Raw genomic sequence first — 15,964 nt, 5'->3', positions numbered from 1 at the left:
TCTCAGGTGGAAGATGAGCCTCTGATCTTGCTGTAGCTCCAGTCCTAGGTGACTCTGAAACACAGAGAGTAGTTAGGCGTGCGTGCAGGATGCTGACGGGGTGGCCTTTCAGGGACAAAACTATAGAATTTTCAAAGCAGGGGAGGCTATTAAAAAATCTTGTTTTTAACAGGTAGGCTGACTGCCTGAGAGGTGGCAGAGATAGGCTTTGTCCCTTAGCTAAGCTCTCAGGCCTTGGAGAGTGTCTTCCCATCTGTGAATCTTAGTGTCCCATTCATAAATTTGAGAACTCATCCACCTTGTGGAATGAGTGTAGAGATCAAATGAGATGCCATATGCAGCCTTCCTTGGATCGCAGGGTTGTTCCGGCCTGTGGTCCAGTTTAGGTGGAGAAACACTGCTTTCAGGTCATGCCTCTCATTTTATGGCTAATTAATTAAAACCCAGAAAAGTGAGTCACCTAACTGAGGTCACAAAGGGTATTGTAACCGGGCCAGGCCTCTCCTCTTAAGGCCCACAGCACATCCTGTTGGCTCTGGTGTGATTTTACTCACCTGACCATTTACTTGGAATAGTGATGCTTAGAAGATCCCACAGCTAAGAGGGTCAGAACAATCTCCTCTCTCTTCCCCCACCCCCTTTGCTAAAGCTAAATGAAAAGACTCATTGTTCAAACGGAAGTAAAGCTGATGTATTTTTTTTAAAAAAATATTCTTTCCATGTCCCTAAATGCTTCACAGAGTCCATTCAGATTGAATTAACCTCTCTTTCCCAGCACAACAATCCTCCTATGCCCATACATAAATGGGACTGTTTCTCAAGCATCAGTCCATTTCCAGCTAGAACTCACTCCCGTTCTTCAAATACGAGCAGCTGTTAAGTGCCCAACTGAGAAAAGTTATTAATATGGGTTCCAGGCACTGATTTATTTTTGCTCCCTTACTGAGCACTTACTGTGTGCCATTCCATGTTCTGTGTGCTTCATATATATGGACTGATTTAATCAAGCAACCAGCTGTATTTATTATCCCCAGTTTAAAGATGAGGAAACTGAGGCACAGTGTTTGTTGTCTGCTCAGTGTTAGACAGCTAGAAGCGCTTAGTGCTGTTTAATTTATTTCCTTTTTATTTTTTTTATGTAGGCTCCGTGCCCAACTTTGAGCTTGAACTCATGACTCTGGGATCAAGAGTCTCATGCTCTACTGACAGAACCAGCCGGGCACCCCACGTCCTATTGATTTTTCACTCCCTAACCTTCATCTGCCCTCAGTGCCTTCTGGTTAATAATGGGGACCTGAAAACACAAATACTTCTTGAAATCAGCAGTAAATCCGACCATGTGAAATGGTATTGTTTTCCTGAAAATGATCATTATTCACCACATCTTGTCCTAAATGTTTGGGTTTAGGTGCAAATATGTCAGGTTGAAAGTGGGCCTTGAGAACATGTTGTATGTTTTTTGAAATAAATAAAGGTGGACTTTGTATTTTGTCAATTTGGAGGAAGGAGAGAGCCTTAAAATAATAAATCACATGTAAATGACATAACACACTTATAATGTCATATAAAGTGTGACAAATACCCAGGAACCTTGAAAGCCAATGGTAGGTTTAAGACCAGAGAAAGAGACAAAATCTAAGTTTTCTTCCTTTTCTCGGAAGGAATCTCACAGTTAAAGTTATGAAAAGAGACCAATCTCATTAGTAAAGAGTTTAATCTATTTAAAAAGTTAGGGGTATTAGTTATCAGTAATAAGCCAGTATGCTTTGAAGCTTCACCGCTTTATCAGCTGTATAACCTTGGGCAAATTACTTAACTCCTCTGAGTTACTGTAAGAATTAATTACATAATATATTAAAGCATTTGGCCCAGTGCCTGGTATATAGTAAGCACTGAATAAACATTCACTATTTTTAATATAAATTTAATGCATAGTGAAAAGTGAGTTAGCTCTATACAATAAGTGTGAAAAACTGTGGTCTTTGAAGGTTGACAGCCCTGGGTTTATCTCCAGGTCAGTTCCTGAAAGCAATTCACCAAATTACTGTGTATTTTTTGTTGTTGTTAAGTGTTGGGAAATGGTCCTTGCCCTGGACCTGCCCTGTTCCTGACTCTGACAACAGGATAGCTGTGCCCCTTTCATTAACTGACTTCTGGGGATATGACTTGCAGCTAATTGAGTTTTCTGTTGATCAGAGAATTGGTTGGTAATTGGCCTTCTGAGCCTGGGTTTGAATCCCTACTTGCCACTTACTTTAGCTGCGTGATCTTGATCAAGTTACTGAGCTTCTCTGAGCCTCAGTTTCCTCATCTCTAAAAAAGCAGAAATAATAATTCTGATTTCTGCAGATAGATGTGAGGATTAAATGAAATCCATTGGGTGAAATTGCCAAGCATAAGATGTGGACTCAGTAAAGATTTTACACGCAAGTGATGTTACTGAAGTATTGTTTCTCCTTAAATATTCCCTCCTCCCCACCTAATTTATATAAATCAATAAATTGCCATGACACTTATTCTATTTCTAGAAAATGGGAGAATACATTTAAGCCTAGTCCCAGGACACTGCCTTCTCCATGAGGTTTTGCCAGCAGAACGGCCTTGACAACATTCATCATGTGGCCAAGTACTTTTCTCATCCCATGTGAAGCACTGAGACTGGTCATCCTAGGAAAGCCTGGTTGTGACCCTGTCACCGTCTTGCTTAGAATCCTTTTAAAGCCTTTATACCAGCTGGCCTCCAGCACCAATACAGAAAATGGGTAAAGGCAGTGCTATTCTGGTAAAGACAGTGCCCCTCTGGGTGAAAGTCCCCTTGCTCCTGTGGATGCCTGAAACTCAACTCAAGGTTAAAATTCTTTATGCATCTGAGAGCTTCATGCTCAACACTGGGTTTGATCCTGTTCTTCTTTGGCTTGGGAGGGTAAGTAGTTGCCCATGGTCACACATAGTGAGTGTCAGAGTCAAGAAGACATAAAGCCAGGAAGTTTGATGCCAGAGTCCAAGCCTTTAAGCACTGTATGATGCTGCCTCTTAATAGATGTGTGCAGGCAGGGAGGCTAGGAGGCTCACTATGTGATGCTACCTTAGGTCAGCCTGATATGAATTCCTTGGGAAATTTATATATATTGATTTGTGCCATATACTATCATGAGACTGAAGGAATAATGTTACTTGTAATCTTCAGATATAGTTTTTCCTTTTTCTTAAAACTTTTTTTTAGTTTATTTGAGAGAAAGAGAGAACACGCGTGTGTGCCCGTGTGAGTGGGGGAGGGGCAGAGAAAGAGGGAGAGAAAGAATTCCAAGCAGGCTCTGAGCTGTCTGCATAGACGTGGGGCTCAACCCCATGAACCATGAGATCATGACCTGAGCCAAAACCAAGAGGTAGACGTTTAACAGACTAAGCCACCCAGACACCCCTAGTTTTTCCTTTTTCAAACTTAAGATATAGAATGTGATTGTAAATAATTGATAATAAACTTAATTGAGGAGAAACTTTGGTGTACATATATTTTCCCCCTCTAGTTTTCCATTCAGTCTTATAGATACGAAAGTGATGAAAAATTTTAGTATACATGCCCTTAGAGTATGCAAGGACCTACTAATGGAAATTACTAGAGTTCTTAAGGATCAAACACATAAATGGAATTTTTAAAAGTTTATTTATTTATTTTGAAAGATCAGGGGAGGGGCAGAAAGAGAGAGAGAGAGAATCCCAAGGGGGCTCCTCAATGCTAGTGCCAAGCCCGACATGGGGCTCAGTCTCACAAACCATGAGATCATGACCTGAGCCGAAACCAAGAGTCAGACACTTAGCCGAGCCACCCAGGCGCTCCCACAAATAGCATTTTAAAGACAAGCAGCGTGTCTGATACTGGAATTCAAGGATACCTGGAAATCTCACCCTGCTCCCTCCTTCTTTTATGTTTGTCACAGCCTTGCCCCTCTTCCTCTTCTTGAAGATGGCGAAGATGCTGGTGGGCTGCTTTCTGCTGGTCCTTGGACAGATCCTCCTTCCCCTCCCTGTTGAGGCCAGGGAGCGGCCTCCCTCGAGGTCCATCTCCAGAGGGAGACAGGCTCGGACTCACCCCCAGACGGCCCTCCTGGGTGAGTGTTGGTGCCTCCGTCTCTGAAGCAGGAGGGAAGAGGTGGTTAAGGGCAGAAGGCCGGACCAGGAGATGGACACATGTCACTTGGGAAGCTCCTTCCTGGGCCTCCTGTTGGGTGTGTGGGGAGGCGTGGGGAGCTGATCTCACCTTCAATGACTGCATGGGGTTTTCAAAATGAAATTGCACCCTTCTATTTTAAAGCCTTCCGTTTAATCTGAAGTTCATGACATGCAAGGAAAGGATCTGAAAAGGTCCTGGTGGACCTAATCGGATGGGGTGTTATGCACGTTTTTTGTTGGATCTGTCCAGCTTTTCTGCATGGCAGCATGAGAAAAAGAGCAGGTGGGCTTGTGGAAGGTGGGAGCAGCCACAGAAGAGAGGTGAGGGCACTCTGAGCCAGATCAAGATATCAGGAACAGAAAATATCAGGCTTCTCTTGTGAACATGTTTTCTTCAGGTGAATTTTCCTTTCTCTCCAAGAGAAAGTAAAGGTCATGAAAATACATAGGTATGGCTAAATGGACCTGGTTGTAAGCACGGGCCCTGGGAAACCCAGGATACGCAAGTAATAGGAATGTTGACCAGTGGAAAGGGAATGGGTTTTGGTATAGATCTGGGTTCAAGCCTTGGCTCTGGTACTTACCAGATGTATTTAGGCAGTATAGTCTCTCTGAGGTTCAGTTTCCAGATCCATAAAATGGGAATGTTAATGCTGATTGGAATATTTTTGTGAGGAGAAAATAAGGTAACAAATGTAAATTGTAGGTATGCCATGAATGATAGTTTAACCACAACTGTCATTTTATGAAGTCATTCTCTGAGACTGTGTTTTATTGCTTGAGGGCCAGGTGACAGACTCAGATTCCCTACGAAGTCCATTGAGAGAACTACCCGATTGCCTGGTAGCCTCAGCATTCAAAATTACAACCAGAGACCAGGGGAACCCAAAAAACTCTGTTTTGGGAGATTGGAGTCTTTACTTGTGTTAACTGAATGATGGCCTCATGATACTGGGCCTTCCATGTCTTTAGTCTTCTGAGAATCTCTGTTTCCATAGTGATTTAAACGTAAGACTTTTGCAAATGTGGCAAGGATTGGGGGGTGTTTACTACACTGAAGGGCTTTTGAAAAACAAATTTCAAGATGATAAACATGCCTGTCTATCTGTCTATCTAGATATCTATATCTATCCATATATCTATATCCATAGATTCGTATATCTGTATATATACACACACACATACACACACAGAGAAAGAGAGAGAATGGAAAATGCCCGACTCCTAGATCACCGGCAGTGATTGCACAGTTAGGTTTCTGATGGGGCTTTCAGAATGAGCCACCACACACTTAGCTGGAAAAGCATATTCCTCTTGGCCCTGAAAACCACCCCCTCCCCAGCCACACACACACTGGGTCTTCCCTAGTTGTCAGCATTCACCGTCCTCTCCTCCACCCCAAGCCCAGGCTCTGAAGTAGAAACCCCTTGTCTTCTGAAACAAGAGACAGATTCCTGGTTTGCCAAAGGCATCAACCCCGCATCCAGTACTGCCTCCTGTTTCTCATTTTGCTAGAGAATGCGCCAGGGACACGGAGGAGGATGGAACATGGCACATCTCCCCGCCTCAGAGAGTGGCCAGTGGCTGCTCCCGGATGTGCCGCAGGGCTGCTTGGCTCGTGAACGTGGTTCAGTGAGAGCCGTGAAACCGGAAGGCAAACACCACAGCTTTGGCCTGGGTCCTCACGGGTCATCTGCTTCTGGTCTTCCGTTGACAGAGAATGAAGATGCAGAAGGCACGTTCATTGTAGTCCTCGCCCTGATTCTGTGACCTTCTCTTCATTCTTAAGATATGGTGTCTGACCTTTATGGGTGTTTGCTTTCCTCGGCTTTTTGTTTTCTATGTTCTAAACCTCGCCCAGGCACGTTTCGCTTCTGTGATTTCTGTGGCAAATCATTCTGGAATGCATGCAGGGTATGCGCTACATGCTGTATTTCACTAGTTAGTTGCAAGGGCAGTCTCTGAAAGTTTAACAGAGAAACAGAGTTGTTTCTTAGGTTAATGCTTCATTTGGATCTTATGATTTTTTTAAAAGAGTTTATATTTTATGTCTAAATTCAAGTTTGAGTTCCAGAACAGCTTGAGCCAGTTAAAAATAAAACAATGCAGTATTATGTGCCTCTCCTGTGCATGTGTCCAGGCTGCCCAGGTGGTAGTCAGTGGTGGTGTGTGTCCGCATATACTCCTCCCATACTTCGTTCATTCATCTGGAGTTCCTGCTGCTTGGCAGACGTGGGGACTTTCGGGAGAACAGCTGCTATCAGGAAGTAGTGGGGGAGACAGATGAGTAAGAAGATCATTAATTTGGTGGAATTGGTGTGCAACAGAAGCAACATCAGCTAGGTGATAGCGCCGCTCTGCCTGCTATAGACTCAGTATAAGGCAGGGCGTGTCAAAACATCTTAGCCTCAGGATCCTTTTACACTGAGAAATTATTGAGGAACCCGAAGAGCTTTTGTTTATGTGGGTTATGTCTACTGACATTTATTGGATCAGAAATTGAAATGGAGAACCTGAAAAAATATTACTTAATGGGAGGGCTTGGGTGGCTCCTTTGCTTCGGTGTCTGACTCTTGATTTCAGCTCAAGTCATGATGTCACAGTTTGTGAGATCGAGCCCCGTGTTGGGCTCTGTGCTGACAGTATGGAGCCTGCTTGGGATGCTCTTTCCCTCTCTCTCTCTCTGCCCCTTCCTCCTGCCGTGTCTTTCAAAATAAATAAGCATTTAAAAAATATTTTACTCAGTTAATTCATTAATTAAAAAAAATAATAAACCCACAACATAACCCATAACATAAAATAATTGTATAAAAATGACATTTTCTAAATTAAAAAAATGTGAGAACAGCACTGTTCCACATTTTTACAAACCTATTTAATGTCTGGCTTAAAAAAATTTTTTTTTGCTATTTATTTATTTTTGAGAGAGAGAGAGAGAGAGAGAGAGAGAGAGCGTGAGTGGGGAGGAGCAGAGAGAAAGGGAGACACAGAATTCGAAGAAGTCTCCAGGCTCTGAGCTATAAGCACAGAGCACAGAGCCTGATGTGGAGCTCAAACCCACGAGTGGTGAGATCATAACCTGAGCCAAAATTGGACCTTAACCGACTGAGCCACCCAGGCACCCCTAATGTCCGACTTAATCAAGCACAGCTGGATTCTCACCTCATTTAGTCTGTCATGAAATGTTGTTTTGGTTGGACTACATGAAGAAAATATGACCTCACACAGATATGTAGTCTGCAGAGGAAAAGCATTGTTTTTTTTTTTTTAACATTAAATATAACATTGTCAAATTGGCTAACATAGAGTTTTTAAAGCGTGCTCTTGGTTTTTGGGGTAGATTCCCATGGTTCATCGCTTACATACAACACCCAGTGCTCATCCCAGCAAGTGACCTCCTCATGCCTGTCACCCATTTTCTCCTCTCCCCCAACCCCCCAGCAACCCTCAGGATGTTCTCTGTATTCAAGAGTCTCTTATGGTTTGTCTCCCTCCTTCTCTGTTTGTAACTATTTTTTTCCCCTTCCCCTCCCCCATGATCTTCTCTTGAGTTTCTCAAGATCCACATGTGAGTGAAAACATATGATATCCATGTTCTCTGACTGACTTATTTCACTCAGCATAATACCCTGCAGTTCCAACCACATTAGGAAAAGTCTTTTCATATAATCATGGCTATTCTTCTTCGATATGACACCCAAACTTGACAAATGATAGTTTCTTAAAGGTTAGTTGTAGAACCAAAAACCACATCAGTAAACTTTTCGTACTCTCTATATACTCGTGAGAGAACAAGAGTGTAAAAGGCAAAACATTCGTGCTATTATGGGTATAGTTCTGACCTCATGGACTTTGAAAGTTTTCAGGGACCCTTAGGGGTCCCCAGACCACACTTTGCAAACAGCTGGTTCAGGGCAGCATTCCTAGTGAAGGTGGAGATCCTCCCTGAGGATCTGAGCCGGCAGGGGGAGGAGTGAGGCTGGAGCGCGTGGAGGTGGCGCCTGGTCCGGGTGGTCTGAGCTGGAGACAAGCCTGGGGGAGGGAACCAAATCACTTAGGGCAGGGGTGGGAACGCCGGGAAGACTTTAAAGTGGTGATCTCTGCTGACTCCCCATCCATTCACTGTGCCATCCGGACAGCCTCAGTCCTGTGCTGTGGCCGAGGGCAGGGAGAGCCTACACTTGCAGAGGCCAGCACAGATGAAGGAACACATTCCCAGCCCAGAGTCCCCTCCAGGCAACAATGCCAGCCGGTGGAATTGGAGCTGCAAGATGTGCCATACCCAGCGCAGAAGCCCTCAGAAGCCTCCAGATTCTTCCCATCTGTACTCCTTTATCAGTGGCCCACATCCCTTCCCGAACTCCCCAACTCCTCCTTAGGCCCCCTTCAAGATGGGCCTAACCAGAGCTCATGTTGCCTCCACCCCGAATTACCGTCTGTCTTGCATGTGCACATTTCTTTCCTTTACTGTATCACTGCCATATGGGGGTGGTGGTGGACCTGTTGCCAGGGCAACCACTGGATTCATATCCCCCTCTTTGGAAACCTTAACCCACTGTACTTTTGACTCTCCTCACTCCTAGAACGGGAGTACACAAACCGTCTACACTTCTGCCAGCTGGCTGTCCCTCTGTCCTGTTGACATGTGCATTCTTTTCTCAACTTACCACCGTAGCTCATTTTATTTCTATTAACTCACCTCAAAACCTTTTCCCTTCCTGGTGATAGATTCCCCTTCACATCAATAGTACACACAGAGTTCACGTTTGTGTTTTAAGAGAGTGTTTCCAGTGGGAGGTAGAGATTCTAGAGGGAGCTTAGCCCCATAGTATGGTTAAGGGATGGTAGGAGCTGAACCACCTCTACCCCCCACGAACACACATACACACACACACACACACACGCACGCACGCACGCACATGCACACACATAGACACACTCTTCTAGGGAAAATTTCAAAGGTGTTCAGGGATACAGGCTACAGAATTTAGTGAAATTCCTTCACAACAGTTAACTTACCAGTTAAAAATAAAGCTAATGAAGACAATCTAAGAACTCATAGCGTTCAGCCCCACGTTCTGTTCCTTGGAAATCACAGTTCTAAAGGGACTTGCTTCCATTTTTGCATGTATTTCTGATTAAGTCTGACATCAGAATATTGGTAACAATGCAATGTGTTTCATATAAGGGCCCGAGACCTCCTAAATAAGCCACGTGACTGAAGGAATTGGCCAGCCAAGAGAATTAAGTGTAAGAATGTCCTACTCTCTGTTGCCAATGGAGGTTTTTGCCTACGTTGATAATTATTCACATTTTCAACTGTTGGCTGCCAGTAAATGAATTTCCACATCCTAAAACAATCCTCCTAATTGACAAGTGTTGGCATCCTCAGCAGAGGGAGGAAAAGCAGATGCCAGAGGCCATCAGAGCTTTTGGCTCCTGAAGTGACAGACCCATTGTGGCCACAAATCTTACATGCCCTGAAGCCACTTTATCAAGATTTGAACTTGTGTCTTATTCCCTGTGCTTTCAAGGGCTTTGTACACCCTCTTTCTTCCACCTGGAATATCTTCCCTTGGCCAGCTCCAATGCCACCTGCTGCCTCTCCAGCCAGGCAGGACCCTCTTGGGATGGGCTGCTCACACTCCAAGTCCCCTCCCAAGGTGTCAACCCCATCTGCCTTGTATTTCCAGGGGTAATGGTGGTACCTACTCAAGATGGATTCCTGTTCTAGTTATTTTTGTACCTGTCTTGTTTTTGCCACTAGACAATAAACCTTTGAAGATAAAGACTGTTTCTCATGTCTCATAGCACCTCTGGAGGCTACTCTCATTTACGGAGCCCCTGCTGCGAGTAGGGACATGCTAGGTCATTTAATCTGAGAAAAAAGACAAAACACTGCAAGGTGGTTACTAGTTTATCTCATTTGCAGAAGAGGAAGCCCAGGCTCAGAGAAGTTAAGCAATTTGGCAAACTTGTCAAGGCTTCTGCAAACCTAGAAAGAAAAGGTGCCCACTTCCACCCCTCTTAGGGAGAAGATGCATGGCTCAGAGGAAGATATGTGTTTGAACAAAGAAGAGGGCACCGCACCCTCGAGCTTGCTTGCTGACCAGGAGTGTTTGGGCAGACCACGAAATGCCCATCTGCATTTGGAGGTGCTGCTGCTCATCACCCCGAGGTCTGCGGACCTCAAAGTCCAGCACTGGTCCGTCTCGCCCTTGGGAAAGCTCAGTGCTTGTTGAAGACTGAGTGGCTGAGATGCACAAATGACAGTTTTCACCCCCATTTGAATGCTTCTGGTCTTGGTTCCACTTCTACTTAGCAAGTGACGCTGGGCAAGTCGTTCTGTCCTCTGGTCTGTTCATCTGCAAAGGGAGGTGGTTGAAGGTCTCATCTAAGGTGTGGTGACGTCACTGATTCCGTGCCTTCCGGATGCTCTTTTTCTGGCTGTTGTGGTAAAATGCCCAATTCGATCTTTGGCTTTCTTTCGCTTACTCTAGGTGGGGGAGCCAAGTGGAACAATATTCTGGAGACTGAGGGTGGGGGGAAGTTTTGAGACAGAAGAGGTGGGGCAGTAGAATCAGGTAGGAGGGTGGACAGTAGGATCAAGTAGGGGAGAAGGGATGGGACCGTAGTATTAAGCAGAGGGGTGGGATAGAGTAGTAGAGTCAGGCAGAGAGGTAGACGGGAGAGTAGGATCGAGCTGGGAGCAAAGGTGGGGAGGGNGGGCGGGGTTGAGGGGGGATAGGAACGGGGTAGGGGGGAAAGATCTTAAGGAGGCGATGCTGTGGGGTGTGAGCCAGAAACAGTGCAGGATGAGTAACATCTGCTAAGAAACTGCAGTTGGAAAGTATAAACTGACTGTAGGCTGGGCCCGCCCTTTCTAAAGCTTTGACCATAAGCTGCTAGCGTTTTTCTATCCAGGGAGCATTGGCAAAGGTGGGCCTCCAGCCCGCATAGAGAGCCGGCCCCTTATAGCAGAGTGATTAACACACATCTGAACCATCGAGTGGCTGGTGTGTGTCTTTGTCGTCAGAACCAATTATAAAATGAAGGCTAATGCATAGAGCTTACCAAACTGTTTTAACTCTAGTAAAGGCTTTGCAAAAATAAAATCCTTTGAAGTGGAATCATACCCCCTCTTCAGTCCTCCACAGCATCTTCGGCTCTACAGCTGCAGCCTGAAACAAGGACTCAGTGGAGGGACTGTCATGGCTGCTGCTCAGCCCAGAGACATAAAATACATCTCTTGGGGCACCTGGATGGCTCAGTCTGTGGGTTCAAGCCCCACATCAGGCTTCGTGCTGACAGCTCAGAGCCCAGAGTCTGCTTCAGATTCTGTTTCCCTTTCTCTCTGCCCCTCCCGCTCTCACACTCTGCCTCTCTCTACCAAAAATGAATAAATGTTAAAAAAATTTTTTAATGCATCTCTTCATGCCTTTGCTGTGTTATCATTCATGTTTAATATATCTTGTAATTAATATTGGAAGAATTTTTTTTAAAAAAGCATAGTAGCTGACTTCCAATAAGCTATAAAGTTAAGTTTTCCTAAGCCAATGGGAAAAATGATTTTTTTTTCCTCCTACAGATTCTCTCTCTCCTTTCTTCCTTTCTCTTCTCTTAGACTCTTTCTCCCCTTCTTCTTTTGTAACTCTTCTTTATCTCTCCCTCTTAAATCTCTCCCACCCTCCCTCATTTCCTTCTTCAGCTCCAGGATGTTCTATCCTCAGCTTGCCTATGTGTTTGGCACCTGCAGTGTGCATGGGTGTGATGGTGGGAAGGGACGTCCTCTCTGTGGCTGACATAACCACACTTCTCCTCTTTGATGGCTTGTCCTCCTGGAGGGGCAAGCCATACAGTCTTACCTCTCTGGCCAGTCACGTCCCAGGTCTCCCTCACTGGGAATAATAATGAAAGTAATGATAATGAGGTCTATCTTTTCTTGGCAGGCGGTGGGGGGGCAGGGGTCATCTACTATGTGTCAGGCACTGTACTAGGCAGTTCACACTTTCTATTGCATACAGATGAAGAAACTGAAACTTAGAGAGGTTAAATGGCTTGCTCAAGGTCATATAACCATTGAGCAGCAGAGGTGGAATATGAGAATACAACAACTTACCTTTTCCTCTGCTCAAACCCGTTTCTGCAACCCTGCCTCTTCTCTTCTATCCAGCCAAACTGGACTCATCCTTCAGGACTCAGTGGAAGCATTCTGAGTCTTTTAGGTTGGCATTTTACACCCCAACAATGCATTCCCCCAGCATGTCCTGTGTCCCAGCACAGACTTACAGCCTGTACAGAGATCACCTGCTTCATTGTCTATGTTGTATCGGCAGTGATTAGTAACATGCCAGGCACACTACAGGCACTTGGTAAATACCTAGAGAAGGAGTAATGAACTGACAAATGAGCAAAGAGACGTCTTTAGAGAGGAGCCACAGGGCTGGTGAAGGTTTCTGCAGAGAGGGCATGTGGAAAAGATTTGAAAGACCTAAGGATGTTTAGTGTGAAAAAATAGAAGATGCTGAAGGACTCTCTGAAGGCTGTTATGGATGAGTCCAGAATTCTTATTAAGACCTTGAAGAGGAGGGGCACCTGGGTGGCTCAGTTGGTTAAGCTGCCAACTTCAGCTCAGGTCATTATCTCGCAGTTTGTGAGTTTGAGCCCTGCGTCGGGTGCTGTGCTGACAGCTGAGAGCCTGAGCCTGTTTCAGATTCGGTGTCTCCTTCTCTCTCTGCCCTTCCCCTGCTCACGCTCTGTCTCGCTGTCTCTCAAAAATAANGATCATGACCCAAGCGAAAGTCGGACGCTTAACCGACTAAGCCACCCAGGCGCCCCTCTTCCATACAAAATTTTGTCGCCATCTGATTATTCCGGAAAGTAAACAACTTGCCTTCTCAGGCTTCAGGGATGTTGGAGCCTTGGGTATAGAGGCTTTAATAAACCTCTCCTCGGCAAACCCTCACATTCCAAGATTCTATGGAGTTGCCTGTGGAATTAGGAAATTAACTGGAAGATAAGGACTTTCTCCCCTATTAAAAAAAAAAAAAGCTAAATGTTTGCTTTCCAAGAACTATCTGCCTTAGGAGCCTTTCCAAGAACATTTTAAACAAGGGAGAAACTGAGAACTTTTTAGTGACTGGCAACATATAATTTATTGAATCCCTGGGTTTCACTTCTGGCAATGGTAACTGAATGAATGAAAAGAATGATTACAGGTTAATTGCATTTGCTGTGTTGGTTAATTCACGGAGAGCTTGAAGTCAGTGAATAGGTCTAGACCTTTATGATGCATGGCTTCATAGCTGTCATATAGCAGGTGTTTTTAACATAAGTGGGATGCTTTACATTTTTTGTGCTAAATTTTATCTTCTTCATTTCAGTTCCTCATTCTTGATTCATATCTTTTTCCTCCTTAATGTAGCAATTTAGAGTCATTTGCAAATTTGATAACATGCTTTCTATATCTTCATGTCCCCACTGAAAATATTAAAAGGATATTTTACATTCTTTTGAAATGATTATAAACAATAATCATCTTTACTTTTAAAAATTTATGTTTAAATACTTCATGACCACTAGGTACTGAAAATAGCAAGAGGAGCTATTTCAAAAAGTTGCCAGAATGATCAACTATAAACATTTCAAATATTCTGGGGAGGAAATATTATAGACACTTGAGTTGGATATTAGTTTGTTATGGCTGCCATAACAAAGTCCCATAAGCTGGGTGGCTTAAATGCCAGACATTTATTTTCTCACCTTTCTGGAGGCCAGAAGTCCAAGATCAAGGTGTTGGCAAGGTGTTGGTTTTTTCTAGGCTTCCTTACTAGCCTTGCAGATAGCTGCCCTTTCCCTGTGTCCTCACATGGTCTTCCCTCTCTACCTGTCTACATCTAAATTTCCTCTTCTTTTTTCTTTTTCTTTTTTCTTTTAGAGAGGGGGGCGGAGAGAGAGAGAGAGAACGGACACACTCAAGCAGGGGAGAAGGGCAGAAAGAGAGAGAGAATCCCAAGTAGGCTCAATGCTCAGCGCTGAGCCTGACGTGGGGTTTGATCCCACAAACTGTGAGATCATGAGCCAAAATCAAGAGACTGATGCTTAATCGACTGAACCACCCAGGCACCCCCAAATTTCCTCTTCTTTTGAGGATGCCAGTCATATTAGATTGGAGCCTAGCCTAATGACCTCACTTGACTTTAATTACCTCTTTAAAGATCCTGTCTCCAAATACAGTCACATTCTCAGGTACTAGGGTTAAGACTTCAACTAATGAATTGTGGGGGGACACCATTCAGCTCATAACAAGTCGCTTTTGCTTTTCACTTTCACTTGTGGAGGACATTATGTCTTTTCTGACATGTTCCTATGATAAAACTGTTACTGACGTATGCCGGGGAAGCATGCTCACAGACGTCAGAGATGTGGAGATTTGAGTCCTTAAAGCAGGGTGAGCAAACGTAGTGGGTTGGGCAGCTGACGTCCTAGGTAGCCAGGACGGGAAGCCAGGTCCAAGTAAGATTTTTCCACAGCCAAGAATTAGAACCACGAGCTCAGAAAAGCCTTCTCTCGATATATCCAGAGGAGGCTGATTTATAGGCGAAGATGAAAGGAGGGCAATGTGTGTATTTTGGCTGCTCAGAGGATGGTGGGGCTGGGAAGGGAGGAGGAGGGAGAAGTTATCATAAGGCTGCAGCCAGCCAAGGAGAAGGAACATCAGAGAGGAAGCTGATGGCCAGAGGTACAAAGAGCTGATGCCGGGGAAGGATCTGGGGTTGGGGGGCGGGGGGAGAAACGAGAGGAATGTAGGCATCTGATGACATGGGTTCAGAGCCAGGAGGGGCCTTCGGAAAGGCATGATGGATTACGTGCAGTTGGGGCATTTGGCCGTGAGAAACCCAGGGAGAATGAGCCTCAGGGGCCTTTAAAGTCGAGCTGGACCATAACATAAACTGTAGGAATCCTGGCCAGAGGGCTCAGACCTGGCAGAGGGCTGCTAAAGGCTGCTTTTCATCTCGAGCTCTTAATTCCCCAGCCCTGACACCAGGGCTGTTACAGTCTACAGGATCCATTCATTGAATGAATATGTACTGAGAATCCTCATATTGCAAGCTGTGTCAGGCCAAGTGAAAGATGCAGAATCCTTAAAAGTTTGGGACTTGTTGTTGGGGTAGCCAGGGAAGCCGCCCCTTCTCCTAGAGGTACTGTTTGTCCGTATGTGCTCAGATGCCGGTCTCCCTGTGGCTGTCCTGTGTGATTGTTCCATCTACTGAAGGAAGCAGGCTCCTCTACTCCCCTGGTCCAATCGAACTTGAATTTGTCTCCAGAATGCAGAGGAATAGGAAAGCCATCGATTTTACCTAGCTATGTTTCTGTACCAAAATCATTTAGTTTTAGTATGTTATTTTTTGTTTCATGATTTGCCTCAGTTTTATCATCTATTCATTTGGTAAACGGGTGCACATTGAGGATCTATGGTGTGCAAGGACGGCGTGGTTTTGGATGTCGAAATACTACAGAGTCATGTCGGGTCACATCGGGCTCACTACCTGTCATGCTTTAGGGTTGCATGGGTCTTGGGAGGAGATTTTTATAGGATCCGTGAGAGAAGTCCTCAAGAGCTAATAGAACGTACTCATAAGCCATCCGGACTTGATGCCTTCTGTAGAGAGGATATATTTCACAACCAATTCAATTTCTTTAACAGTCATTAGTCTGTTTGGGTTTTCTGTTTCTTCTTGAGTCTCTTTTGATAATTGGTGTTTTCCTTAACTCATCTGTATTTTCAACTCTA

The 15,964-nt window shown here is 44.7% G+C and overlaps 1 protein-coding gene across 2 annotated transcripts in view; it reads left to right on the top strand.

The window, feature by feature from the left end:
* Nucleotides 1-3,948: 3,948 nt before the first annotated feature.
* MATN2 (matrilin 2) overlaps nt 3,949-15,964 on the top strand; it is a 117,603-nt gene continuing 105,587 nt past the window's right edge. For both annotated transcript variants that reach the window (XM_077748217.1, XM_077748216.1), the window contains exon 1: nt 3,949-4,109. In XM_077748217.1, coding sequence (XP_077604343.1) covers nt 3,965-4,109 — 145 coding nt within the window. In that variant the 5' untranslated portion in view covers nt 3,949-3,964. The remainder of the gene's footprint in view (nt 4,110-15,964) is intronic.

Source organism: Crocuta crocuta, unplaced genomic scaffold (assembly GCF_008692635.1).
Source record: "Crocuta crocuta isolate KB4526 unplaced genomic scaffold, BGI_CrCroc_1.0 scaffold39, whole genome shotgun sequence".
Lineage (NCBI taxonomy): Eukaryota > Metazoa > Chordata > Mammalia > Carnivora > Hyaenidae > Crocuta > Crocuta crocuta.
Note: the sequence above shows the minus strand (reverse complement) of the source record. Positions and strands in the feature narration are given on the sequence as shown.